This window comes from Eublepharis macularius, chromosome 3 (assembly GCF_028583425.1).
Source record: "Eublepharis macularius isolate TG4126 chromosome 3, MPM_Emac_v1.0, whole genome shotgun sequence".
NCBI classification, from domain to species: Eukaryota; Metazoa; Chordata; class Lepidosauria; order Squamata; family Eublepharidae; genus Eublepharis; species Eublepharis macularius.
In genome coordinates, this window is record NC_072792.1 from 57,350,256 (window position 1) to 57,363,546 (window position 13,291).

Genomic DNA, 13,291 nt, shown 5'->3' on the forward strand with positions numbered 1-13,291 from the left:
TAATCTAGCTCACAGTGTTGTTGTGAGAATAAAATGGAAGAGGGGAGAACAATGTTTTAAGTTGATTTGGATCCTCTGCGGGGGGAAAAGTGGTGTATAAATAAATACATAGGCGCTTCAGGAATATAGGGAAGTCATTTTAAGGGTATATGCCTATGTGACACACACTCTCTCTCTCTCTCTCTCTACAGTAGGTTTGCTATTATTGCAACCAGGAGATCCTGATTGTCACTTACATTGTTTCATGATAATGGTAGATGATGGCGACAGGGTCTTATTGCTCGTTTTCACCTTCACCTGTAGATCTACTTGTGGAGTTCTGCTAGTCACATCAAGACATAGGAAGGTGGATGAGTTGCCCTGAGGAGGGCTGAGTTGCAGATGCTCCAGCCATTTTGTACCTCTGGATTGTATTTGGAAACTATGTGAGGAACATGCTTACATATAGTAAAACGGACTTAACACGTGCTGATTTAATTATGGAATATACCTTCGTTCCTCTGTAGGAGTGAAATTAGTGTTGGAAATTTGTTATGAGTTCAAGGGGTCCACAGATTTATGATTGTTTTATTTGTGTATCTGTGTGATTTAATAGTCTCCAACAATAGTGTTTCTATTTCAGAAAATTCCATGTTTTTTTATTGAAGTAGCAAAAACTCTTTTTCGGTAAAACAGAGGTGTAAGAAAAGAAAAGAATTTAACGTGTCTTCTAACAGAGTGTAGTATGATTTCTGTATGTTTAATATTCTTGTTCACGTTTCAAGACTATTATTCTGCTGCTAGCTGTTTAAAGTTTGCATTCTAAACTGATGACTGCCTGTTATTTGACAAATTTATCTGAGATACAGCTAGAAAGTTAATTTAAAGTGCAGATTATTTTGTAGATAAAACAGATGTTTTTTTTTTCTGTGCTGGGGCCAATAAGAAATCTTCTCACACCACTGTTTTGCACATGAAGCCTGTTTTTTAAAACATCTTGTAAAGCTTTTATATCTTAATAGTAGTGTTCACATCACACTGTGTGCGTGTGTGTAGGGCCTGGAGAAATAGTTGAAAAAGTTTTCGTTGTTCTAAGAATACAAGAGCAGCTGTTGGAAGTATGAATAGCCTGCAGACTCAGTTCAACAACAGTTGATCCACTGTACCATCGCTAACAGATGTCATTCCATCATACAAGAGTTCATGCTGATAGGTTTTTTTATTGACATCTGAAGTACAGTAAATGTAGAAGGCAAAATTAGCCCTCATTTATTTTGATAGTTGATTATTCTGCACCAATCTAAGTCGGTTTATGCAGGGAAGTCAACCAAATTCTGCCACGAGCACTCCTAAGAACACTTTCCTAGAAGTAAGTGAATAACATACTTACTTCTGAGAAGACCTGCTTAGGACCACTCCCCATCTCTTTCTAAGGGGAATAGCCTTGACTGTAATTTCATGTTAAGTTTTGAGGCCTAGTACATGTGAGCAAGCTATCTGTTTTGTCATAGCAACGTGTACATTTTTATCCTGCCCTTCCTCCAGGGAGTTCAGAGTGGTGTATATTTATTCCCTTCTCCGTTTTTATCATTACAATAATCCTGTGAAGTGGATTAGACTGAGACAAAGTGGCTGACTGAAGGATTATAGTTGAAAGAGGATTTGAACTCAGGTCCTAGTCTGAGACACTATTCACTGCTAACACTACAGCCTCTGAACTGAAAGGGAAGCAGGAGCTCAGAGCAGCAGCATTTATAGCGGTTAGAGTGTCAGTCATGCCGTGCTAGGAAAGCGAGTCATCTTGTTGCTTCTCCAAAGTCAGCAGTGGGACAGAGACCCTCATCCATCTCCAGGCTTAGAACGACTCTTGTGAATCAATAGAGGAACACATTTGTGATCCCCAAGAAAACATTATAAGAGAAAGTTTGGGAGTTTCTACCATGTACATAATTTGCAGCCCCTTCTCCTCCTGCTGTTCATGATTGTATAGCAGTATTTTCAAACTTCTTGGATGCTGTGTCCTCCTTCTAAAACTGATTTTTCTTTCTGGTGCTCTCATCCCAGCACCAGATCATCTACTTCACAGGTAGGTGTACAGAAATCTACAGTTATGTGGATATTGTTGCTGCTGCATGTAAAGCTCTGTGAATTCAGATGCTGATCCCAACACTAGCATTAGAAGATTAGAACAGGATCTCTCTGACCCACTCCTAAAACTATGTCCAAGGAAACATGAGAACAAAGCCACATCTCTTTCTGAGCTCCCTTCTCAAATGAACCCAGAGCAAAGAGGATGCAGTCACTCTCCACAATCCGGCATGCACCACTGAGGATTCTCTGCAGTGTGTATTCAGTACACCACATCTTGGTTGGTAGGGTAGGAATGTACAACCAGCTTTAGGATTGTGGCACTTGGCTTCTTTCCATGTTGCCCTAAGGAGGCGTCTTCCATACAGTTGGACAACTACTGTTTACACAGCAGAGCTGCAAAACTATTTCCAATGAATAAAATTAATGCAGAGGCAGCCCAGCATGGGCAATCCAGCAGATTGCAAGAGGCCATTTGCAAGACGGCAACTCACATTTCCTTTAGACGTGTGCAGCTGGCCTCACTGCCTACATGAAGGCAACAGCAACCATTGCCACTGTAACCTTTTTGCTGGAGAGAAGCCCTTATATGGTGTGTCAGTGTGTGCTTCTGGGGGCGTGTATTGAAAGCATGTAGGGCTGGTGCAGGTCCCTTGAACCTTGTCTCAGTTTTTTTCAAATGTGGCTTTAGAATGGTTCCCATGATTAAGGTGCATGCCTGCCCCCAAAATAGACACTTGCTGTCTATTGACAGACGGAAATGATAGACACTGGCTTAAACTCAGCTTAGTTTTTTCTCTTCTCTCTTTTTGTGTTGTGATTTAGGGAGAAGGTGTCTGTGCAGAAGAAGAAGGAATTTACCATATATACTCCACTTTGAGAAGAATAACTGCTTTTCATAAGTGAGATTTGTTTTATGCTGGTTATTAACTTTCTTTCCTGACACTATATGGGACAAGATCTGATAGGATAATGTTGCTTTATTTACAAAACCAAAACAGAAGAAGGATGTACTGTATTAAAATGTAAAAGCAACAGGGAAATGTAAGAACTTGAGATTTTTTGTTCAAAAGTCTTTGCAAATATAAGTCTATATAGTGGTGAACCAGAAGTCTTGAGACTGGTTTGGGATTAGTACATAGGCAAAAGTACTAGTGTATTTCTTCTAGAAGGCTTAGATTCCAAGATCTTTTATCCTTTCGGCAGGCCTGTAAGGCAGAGATGTTCTGCCAGGCCTATGGTTGAGGCTGGTCTTGTATTGATCTAGTGAGCTTCCCTACCGATCTCCTGTTGGGGAGGGGCTGTATAGTCATCTCAGCCCCCCCCCCCACATGAGTTATAGTGTGATCAAGATGGCTGTTCCTTCCTCTTCCCTTCCCCCCTGCACATCATTGGCAGGGGTGGGTGGTATGGGCTGCTATCTCAGGAACTGTATTTAATTGTAATGTATGATTTTGATGATTAGCTATGTATTTTCTTAGAAAGAATTAGCTTCTCTTAAATGTTGCTCATTCATTTTGCTGGAGACTCCTTAGAGAGCCATTGTATTCAGCCATTGCACATCCCGAATTTTTGAAGGTATTATTAGCGCCATGTTAGGCGACTGGACTATTAATTCATAGTGGCAGTTACCAGTCACTGCTAGATCATACAGCACAAGGTGTGTGTATGTGTGTTGGGAGCTAGTCAGGGTGGCCAGACTATTCCTTGGTGGTAGTCCAAAACCTTCACACGAGGAAGAATTTAATGAGATGTTTTCTGCTTTGAGCTTGTCTTCCTGCTACTAACTTAGGTCAAGTCAGCACTGGGCTTCGTTCCCCCATGATTATTTTTGGCTCTCTCAGATCAAGATAATATTGGTAAAGTGGGATTACGATGCTATTTATACTGAACTCAACCATTGGTCCATGTGGTTCACTGTTGCCTACTCTGGCAGTAAATTTTCAGGGTATCTGACAAAAAAGATTTTTCTCAGCATCTGCTTCTTGAGGTCCTTTAACTGTAGATATCTGTAGATATCTTGGATTTATAGTGGGGCCTTCTAAATGAAAGCATGTGTTTGACCACTGAACCCCTTTGCATGAGACAGGTCTAGGCAGCCCCCCCCCCAGAATTTTCCTGAGCAGTCTGGACATCATGTGTCCCATGGAGTATGTAATAGTTCTTTTTTTGAGAGTGGCTTTTTGAAGACTCCTCTTTGCTTAGCAATTCTGATATAATGATGTCATTGGGATGGTTTCCCAGGAGCTAGATTGGTTAATGATGTTGATTGACCTATCTAGGGGCTTTCATTTTCTCATGTGATCTCTACCATTTGATTCTCTTGAACCACTTGTAAGGCTGATGTACTGTGCAGAATTGAGCTAGAGTTCTTGGCATTAGTTCTTGGCAGCAGTGTGAATGTGGGGGAATAATGTGCTGCTTTGAGGCCAAGTGGCTGAGGCTAGCTGGACCAAGAGCTGCAACATTCATATTGCTCTTGCTCAATAAAGACTAAAGTCTGTTTTGTAAGATGGCAACAAACTCCTTTTCCTTGCCTCCTCCCTGCAAGTACTCCCTAAAATTTTCTTACAAGAAGTGTAGACAGTACTGTCTTGAGAATGTTATAATTTTTCTGGTGTTCCTGTTTTATAGGGGATGTTCAGCGGCAGGGTAAGGTGATACACAAACACCCTTCGGTCATGTCTTTACTATAAATTTAAATATATGTAAATGTATTGCACCTGCTGAATTTAATTGCTTGTGTGTAAGAAATATTTTATATATAGGGTGTATTGCATAGCCTGGATTTTTGAAGGTGTTATTAGCACTATGATAGGTGACTGGGCTATTAATTCATAGTGGCAGTCACCAGTCACTGCTAGATCATGTACCACAAGGTTTGTGTCTGTGTTGGGGGATGTGGGGAGATAGCCAGTGTGGACAGACTATTCCTTGATGGTACTTCAAAACCTTCACAAGTGGAAGAATTTAATGAGATGTTTTCTGCTTTGAAGCTTATCTCCCTGCCCACTCCTGCTGACTCCCTACTCACGCATCTGCTTTGATGCCTGCAGTCACCCACTTCCACTGCCTGCTTGTGAGTCCTGTGTATGTTGTCTAGCGTTGCTGGAGAAGGACATGTGGGTGGTGCACAAAGCATCAACATTCCTGGTGACCATAGCAGTGGCACTCCTAGCTGCACACACCAGCCAGCATTATCTGAGAAAAGGTGTGCAAGCATTGTTGGCAGATGTGACTGCAGATGGTGGGCAAAGGAAGGACCCAAATATAGGTAAAGACCTGTGAGAGGGAAAGGGAACCTAGTAGTGGGCATAGGGGGCCCCTGAACATGCTGTGCACAGCCCGCCCCCCCCAACTTGGAACTGGCCCTAGATTCACCTGACCCTTGCTCACTTGGTTAAGAGCCTAGGGATCCAACATGTCTGCTGGAGAATCTAGTTAATGCAGCTGCAAATAAAACTTATTCCAACTCAGCTTAGGCCAGCAGATAATGTCCTTACCTTGACTTGGCTGATCTGGCCATCTGGATCCATGCCATGCTGAAATTGAGACTAGAGTACTGTAAGGCATTCTACATAGGTCTTCCCCTCAGAGACTCCAGTTGGTGCAGAATGCTGCAGCTCAGTTATTCTCAGGAGCTAAGTGGAACATGCATATTACTCCCATTCTACAGTCACTCCATCAGCTGCCCATCAGCTACTGATGAAGAGAACTGTGATTCTCGAAAGCTTATGCTACAATAAAGTTGGTTAGTCTAAAAGGTGCTACTGGACTCTTCACTATTTTGTGACTACAGACTTAACACAGCTAACTCCTCTGGATATATGGCCATCAGCTACTGGGTTCAGTTCAAAGTATTGGCTATCACATACAAAGCCCTTCATGGTCTTGGACCCTTATATCTGTAGGACGACTTTTCCCCCATGCTGCACCATGACAGCTTTGCTTACCTGAGCAGGGTCTTCTGCAGGTGCCACCCTGCAAACAGGCAAGATCAACACCTGCCTGTACATGTGCATTCTCCGCAGTGGCCCCCAACCTGTGGAATGGCCAGCCTGATAAAGTCAGGAAGGCTCCTACTGTCCTGGTATTCTGCAAACTGTGCAAAACTGAATTATTCATGAGGACATTCTCACTCAGATAACAGGGCTGCACTATAACTGAAAAATGCTTTTAAAAAGGGAGACTGTGGACTGGGTATAGTAAGTACTCTCTGTTTCCATATGTATTATCCTACTGTGTAATTTCTGCATCCTTAACATGTCATGTTAACTGTTATGCTTTGTTTCAGCCTTATCTCAGATTTCTGCTTGCTTGTAGATTTCTGCAATCCTAATCCTATTACATTGCTTATTGGATGTCCCATCCTCTTAATTGTATTGATTTACACTGTGTAATTTGCCTTGCATCTCAGAGAGAAAGGCAGACTATATGTAATGTAAGCAAAAGTTTAAAAAATAACCTTTGAGACATGATCAGAATGTATAAAATAGATGTACAGTTAACATTTGGAGAATAAATGTCCTGAAATTAAAAACATATTTCTAGTATATTTTTAGTGTCTCCACATCAAGAGCTTGATTGCATGGGAGTTTCTCATACTTCCATTTTGGTTTTTATCACTAGAAGAAGGGAGGAGACAAAAATCTGTAAAAGCAGGAACCATGTCCATGCTGTTCTTATCAAGATGGCACGCAACGTGTTTTCTGTTCATGGCAGGATCTTCTAATTAGCTTATGCTTCTTTGAGAAATGTTCCATTGTCAGAGTCGCAGAGATAGCAAACTAGAAAAAGTACACTACTGTTGCCTCCATTTTAACATTATAGCACCAGATGGTTGTGGTAGGGCTTCTGTTGTGAATTAATAATATTGCCATTGCTTGTAATAAATTAAATCTCTTATACAGATTTTTAATATTAAAAGAGACTTAGAAACACTCCCCTCTCAAACAAACCCTCAAACAAACTCAACTTCTGTTTCCTTTTGTGATATGAAAAGAAGTCTTTGGTATCTGTCTAGGGGCTGTTAAATTTAGTCTGTTTCTACTTGATTTCCTGGGAGAAGTTATTATTTTTTTAAAAAAGTCATCCAGCAAAATATTTCACAGTAAAGATTAATAGCCTTTCTCCTTCCAGTTCTCTTGAGTAGTTGTGAACGTTTTTATAAGGGTAGAATAGTTATAATGAGGAAATAGGGTTGGTTGGCTGTGTTAATCCTTTTGTTGGAAGCCTTTCTTTGCCATGGCCACTTGGAAGTACCCAGAGTGATGTTTCCTTTCCTTTTGGACTTGCAGTGCCCATGATCTCTCCAAGTGGAATCTCTATGACAAGATGTCTGAGCTGCTTGTTTTTGAGATGGAACACAGCTGCTTACCTGTTCAGGTAAACCAGAAAGTATTTCAGCTCTTCAAAACAACCCTTGTTTCAAGCATCCTAAACAAAATTTACTATTTTACATCTCATTAAGCTGAATTTCATACAAATATTTCACTGAAAGAGATTCTTTATATAGTGACAGAAACCACATTTAACTGGATGTGTATCATTTATTCTTTTGGCAGGGAGAGGATCCTCTGTTGTGCATCATGGCGATTGCCGTACTAAACTTCTGTAATTCATACTTCTATGTAATTGTATGCTGACCCTGTCTTTATTTTGCAGATCCTTTTGCCTGCGTTACACTGTGCTTATTTTGCACTTCTCTGGCAGCTAGCTTCTGTGGCAAAGAAGCCTCCTTCCAAGGTTAGCTCTAGATGCTAAAAATGTATTCTCAGGGCTCCCTTTTCTCTGTTCTTCTCTGTTGTTGGCCAGTTGAGACCTTCAAAAGCAGCAGGGAGTGCACATGCATCCGTGACTCATATTGGAAGCAGGGAATCAGAACACAGCATGTGAGTCACAATGCAATATCTGAAGCAAGTTCTTGTGCATCCTACCGCAACATCAGTCTCCAGAGCTTATTTCATCTTCGGGAGAAAACATTCCACTTCCAGCCAGGTCCTGGTGATACATGAGAAATCAGAGCCAAACAAGATGTCATTGGCAGCCTTGGGTCCAACTAATAGCTACTGACACTCTTTTAGAGGAGAATTTAGCCCTGTAAAAATTGCTGCAAAGGCCTAGTGCTACTGTGGCTGCCATGATATTTAGTTTGGCCCTCCGTCTTCTAATCTAGGATCAAGTCCTTGATGGTGCAGGCTTTACCTTGGACTAACCTCATGCTAGCTATAGCACTTTCAGACCAATGGTAAACTGTCATAGCCCCAGTACTCACCACTATAGGAATTGAAAACTACTTTGCAAGGGAGAGGGTGGAAACACACACAATTCAAATTGGGTGGGCAGAAGAATGAGATTGTGCTGTTTCATATAGTTTTACAGATATTTACCTGCAACCTATTTCCACATTTGGAAAGACTTACTTTGCTTTAGTTTGATAGAATTACAGTTTAAGTGCTGCTAAGTTAAGTATTATAAGGGAAACAAATGGTCTTCATCCCCATAATCCCTTTACAATACAAATTAGCAGCTGGGAGGCACTTGCAAGGAAAATTAGTGTAGAAGATGGAACTGCTTTGCCCTTTCCCCATCTCCCAGTTGTCCTCTCGAAATGCCTTCCCTATGACAATTTTCTCTCTCTTAGGGCCCAGATCTTCAACTGAGCTTAACTTGGAAAATATCTCAGGATTTCATTTAGTGTCATTTGCAGGTGATAATTGCTGGGTTTAAGATGGGATAAGCATTCTCTAATCTCGCTGCCCCCATTCTCACTATGTTGACAAAACAAGTTTTCTGAGATAACATCTAGTTTTAACCAAAGACAAATAAAGGTGGTAAATTTACCCCAGAGATTAGTGCTTTTTAGGAGGAACTCATTGTTTCCACAACTGTCAGCAAAAATGTTCTCTATCAGCAACACATTCCAAGAGGACTCTTGGCATGGGCTCTGGGTTAGTGTTCCCAACAGGCCTGGAGCAATTATCCTGTCCCTTTAATAGTGGTTTAATGTGTAGAAATAGGCAGTTGTTTTCATGGGACAGAGGTAAATAACATCACCTGGTTAATATCATCCCATCTAGCCTCTGTTAAAGGGACAGGACATTTTTTCTGCAGGCAGTTGGCATTGCTATTGTGGGCCTTCCCTAACCTTTCCACTCCTATAGAGGTATGCTTTTCACTTTGGGAACCATTTGTTTAAGCATATACTTTTACTAAGAATAATAACTATTGTAAGTATTCAGGGAAGTATTTTATGCAAGTATATGACTCTCCACCTCCCTTTTTAAAGGAAAACCTCTTTGTTTTGAGAACACATTTGAAGTATTACTGCCATGTTTGTGCATGCTTCTTCAGCCACAGTAATAGAGATGTGCGTGAGAAGGTAAGATTTTTGCAAACATTTTCATTTTAATTTTCTGTTCGGATTTATATTCTGTCTTAAGGATGATATAAATAAGTGTTGTACAGACACAAAAAAGGCATGCTGCTTTGTTTTGAGAGATTCAGTGACCTGATCTGTTATGTGCAGAGGAATCAGGGAGATAGTATGCTGAGGTAGCAGAAATGACTGAACAACTTCAGACTGCAGGTGGGGGTGGGATCATATTTTTGAATACTTTCTTATGCAACAAATATAAGTTGGACAGTGAAGAAAGCTGACAGGAAGAAAATTGATGCATTTGAAATGTGGTGCTGGAGAACAGTTTTGCGGATACCGTGGATGGCCAAAAAGACAAGTAGGTGGGTACTAGATCAAATGAAGCCTGAATTCTCCCTAGAAGCTAAAATGAAAAAAACCTGAGGCTATTGTACTTAGGTCACATCATGAGAAGACAAGATTCTCTGGAAAAGTCAATAATGCTAGGAAAAGTGGACGGCAGCAAGAAAAGAGGAAGACCTAAAACGAGATGGCTTGATTCAATAAAAGAAGCCACATCCTCCAGTTTGCAGGATCTGAGCAAGTGTGTTAATGACAGGACATTTTGGAGGCCCGGTTCATAACGAACTGTGGTCCGTATTTCAGTTCGTGCCCAACTCTAGTAATAATGATTACTAGTTTGTTTTAAACCTTGGACCTTCAGCTCCGTTCCTCCTCATGTTCCCTTAAACCTTTACCTCAGGAGGGCCCTGGTCAACATTGGCCGTTTCCACACGGCTTACCTCTCTTCGTAATATCCCGGTAGATCGTGCAAAAAACGCGGAAGATTGCGTTTTCTCGCGCGAGATCTGCGCGATGTCACGGGATGTTGCGCAAATCTCACACGAGGAAATGCGATCTTCTGCATTTTTTGCGCGATCTACCGGGACATTACGAAGAGAGGTGAGCCGTGTGGAAACGGCCATGCTTTACATTCCACATCCACAGAGTTTCAGGTGTTCTCTACCTTACTCAGGCTTATACTTTGAGAACACCTTCCCTCTTTTGTATGTTGTATATTGCTGCTTCCCAAAATGTTTTTGCTGCCACCAAAGGCTTTGCCTTAGATCCCTTCTTTTTAACTGGTATTCTAGGAAGGCTTGATAGTGATGTTAGTTCAACAGAATGAGGGTGGTCGTGAGGTAAAAAAGGATCTTTCTTGCTTAAACAAAAGTAGAAAATATTTTTAAAAAAGTGTGATGACTGCAGTGTTTTCATAAGTGTATTGGTTTCAGAATAGTTCTTAAGCTTTGTAGGTTCAAAAATAATTATCTATTCTTAAAGGTATATTCACAGATTCAGGTCCTTTTTGCATGCATATTTACATAGCGTTTTCTGTGTATTCAGTCTGTGAGGATTGGATCCTCTTTGGACCTCTGTAATTCCGTATTTGGGGGAGACAAACTGAAGTGGTGCCTATTTCTCCTGCACTAGAAAAATGCTCCCTTTCTGCTCTGGGCTTTCTGGGGAAAGAGGACATGTCAGTTTAATCAGTTGATCTACTAAGGACACTTGCAAGGGTTTTTTAAGCACCAATGCAAAAAAGGCAAAAAAGAATGGACTAAAACATACTGGAAACACAGAGATTCCTGTACAAAATGTCATCCTACGTATCTTGTGTTGGTCGGAAGATGATTTACTTCTTAATGCTAAAGTTAGCATACAGCAGATAACAAACAATAATCACATTTCTGTGAGTTGCTTGTCTGAGGTGTTCCAGAGGGAAACTTTAAAATATTAGGGTTTCAGGGCTTTCTGCACATTTTTTTCTGTTAGCCTTATTGTAGATTTTTCCTGCCACGCAAGTTTTTTTTTTAAAAAAATGTTGCAACATTATTGTTTTTAAAAAAGATAAAGAAAAAAATGGATTGGTTGCTGTTCAACCAATAAGGATGCAGGGGAATAAAGGGGAGGAAGAAAGGCAGGGCCAGGTCAGACAGGTGATGTATTATTACTGTCCTTAACTGCCTATGAAACCCCAAACCTGTATAGGGAGGTATATGGTGAGTGGCAGTTTGAAAGGGGTAATAACCTGTTTATCCAAATATATCCAGATATACCTGAATAATTTCAGTTATTCTTTGGATATATAAAATCGGTATTTCCGGGCTGCATCACACACCCCTAGTCTAGATTTGGTAAAAGAATTTTTCTGGCTTTCTAGGGATGGTGATCCCAGGAAACCAGGGAAAAACAATTTTGTAATCAATAGGATGGGGAGAATTACTCCCATCATTATGACTGCATTGTCCAAAGTGCCTCACTTCTTTTTATTGCCTGTCATTGTAGGCTTTTATGGTGCTTTGTGACTTTCTGATGATTGTGAGTCATCAAGATGCAAGTAATGATGGAACTCTTGGGCTTTTGGAATACTTTCCCACTACATCTCTTCAGTCCAAAATGCTCCTGTTCATTCAGGATCACATTTTCACAGAGGAAGAAGATAAAGTCAAAGGTCAGCATTATTCTTCAGCGAGAAAGTAGCTACAGTTTGCTGCTGTTCCCTGAGCTTTATAACACTGATCTCTTTTTTTCCCCATCAAGCAGTATGTAAATGTGATTAATTTCCCATCTGTTGATACATAAGAGCTCCATCTCCATTCATTTGCCTCCTGTTTTTATTCTTCCATGCCGTTGGAAATCCATGTAAAGTAGCAAGAGGGTAGTTAGCACTGCCATGACACTTGAAGGAGAAACAACTCCAATCTAAAAAACAAAGAAAGGAGTACAAGTGGTATGGCTTTGGAATACTGTTTTTCAGATGAAGGTTATATTCTTATGCACGTGTTAAAATGCCACATAACCAAAATTCTCACTATAGACTTGGCGGAAGAGGAGGACAGAAAAAGGAATGGCCAAAAATTGGATACATTGCACATGAAGCGATGCCTCCTAGCTTCTTACTGCAAGTTAATCATCTATAATGTTATTGAGGTGACTGCAGCTGCTGAAATTTATAAACATTATATGAAGGTAAATTACTAATTCTACTCATGAAGTCTTCCAAATGCTATGAATGTAACTATGGGATAAATTATTGTAAGTACAATCATTATAAGGGTCTGATTAGATGATATGTTAAAAATGAGTTGGATTTGGGGAAACTCCAGCCCAATTTACGTTTAATGTGTGACCTGGCACTTACCTTAAAAATAGTGTGTGTGGAGCAAATCAGCTTCCGAGCATATTTTGTGGCAGGAGGAACCTCAGACCTGTGGATCTGGCAGTAAGACAAACAGTTCCTCTGTCCCCGGCCCTTTTCTGCTAGTGAAGACATGGAGGGGGGAAGGAGGGGATTATGAAGCCCTTCTTGCTGCTCCTCCATGCTCAGGAGACAATTTGGCTCTCTCCCCTACTATTTGAAGGTGAGTCCTGGGTCACATGTTACACATAAGTTAGATTGGGTTTCCCCCAATCAAATTCATATTTAACATGTTGTCTGATTGAACCTGAGACTTATGAATACTCAGGCATATATTATACATGACTTGTGATGAGTACAGATGGGTAGATTGTGTATTCAATGCAGAATGTTATGCAGGAGAAGGCTAAGTTAAAAAATATCATGCTAACACCACCTTTAATGATAGTGTGAAAGTAAAAAGCAGTAAAATTGGAACAGTGGGCTGAAGAAGTTTCTCACTATATTGATTGCTTCCACGCTACCCATTTTTTCTGGAATTGTCATATGAAGTTGGAAAAAGGCTAATTTTGCCACCTGTTTTAACCCGCTCATCTAGCAAAATGTCTGGAACTAACATAACTCCCAAGTTCCTAATGGAATCTGTAAACAATGGGGCTGCACCA

General features: G+C 40.6%; 1 protein-coding gene across 1 annotated transcript in view; it reads left to right on the forward strand.

Annotated features, from left to right (window-relative positions):
• LOC129326580 (cohesin subunit SA-2-like) overlaps positions 1–13,291 on the forward strand; it is an 80,211-nt gene that overhangs the window by 56,941 nt on the left and 9,979 nt on the right. The window contains exons 21-26 of the mRNA XM_054974797.1: positions 2,893–2,969; positions 7,365–7,452; positions 7,732–7,812; positions 9,356–9,448; positions 11,774–11,939; positions 12,306–12,457. Of these exons, the coding sequence (XP_054830772.1) occupies positions 2,893–2,969; positions 7,365–7,452; positions 7,732–7,812; positions 9,356–9,448; positions 11,774–11,939; positions 12,306–12,457 (657 nt within the window). The remainder of the gene's footprint in view (positions 1–2,892; positions 2,970–7,364; positions 7,453–7,731; positions 7,813–9,355; positions 9,449–11,773; positions 11,940–12,305; positions 12,458–13,291) is intronic.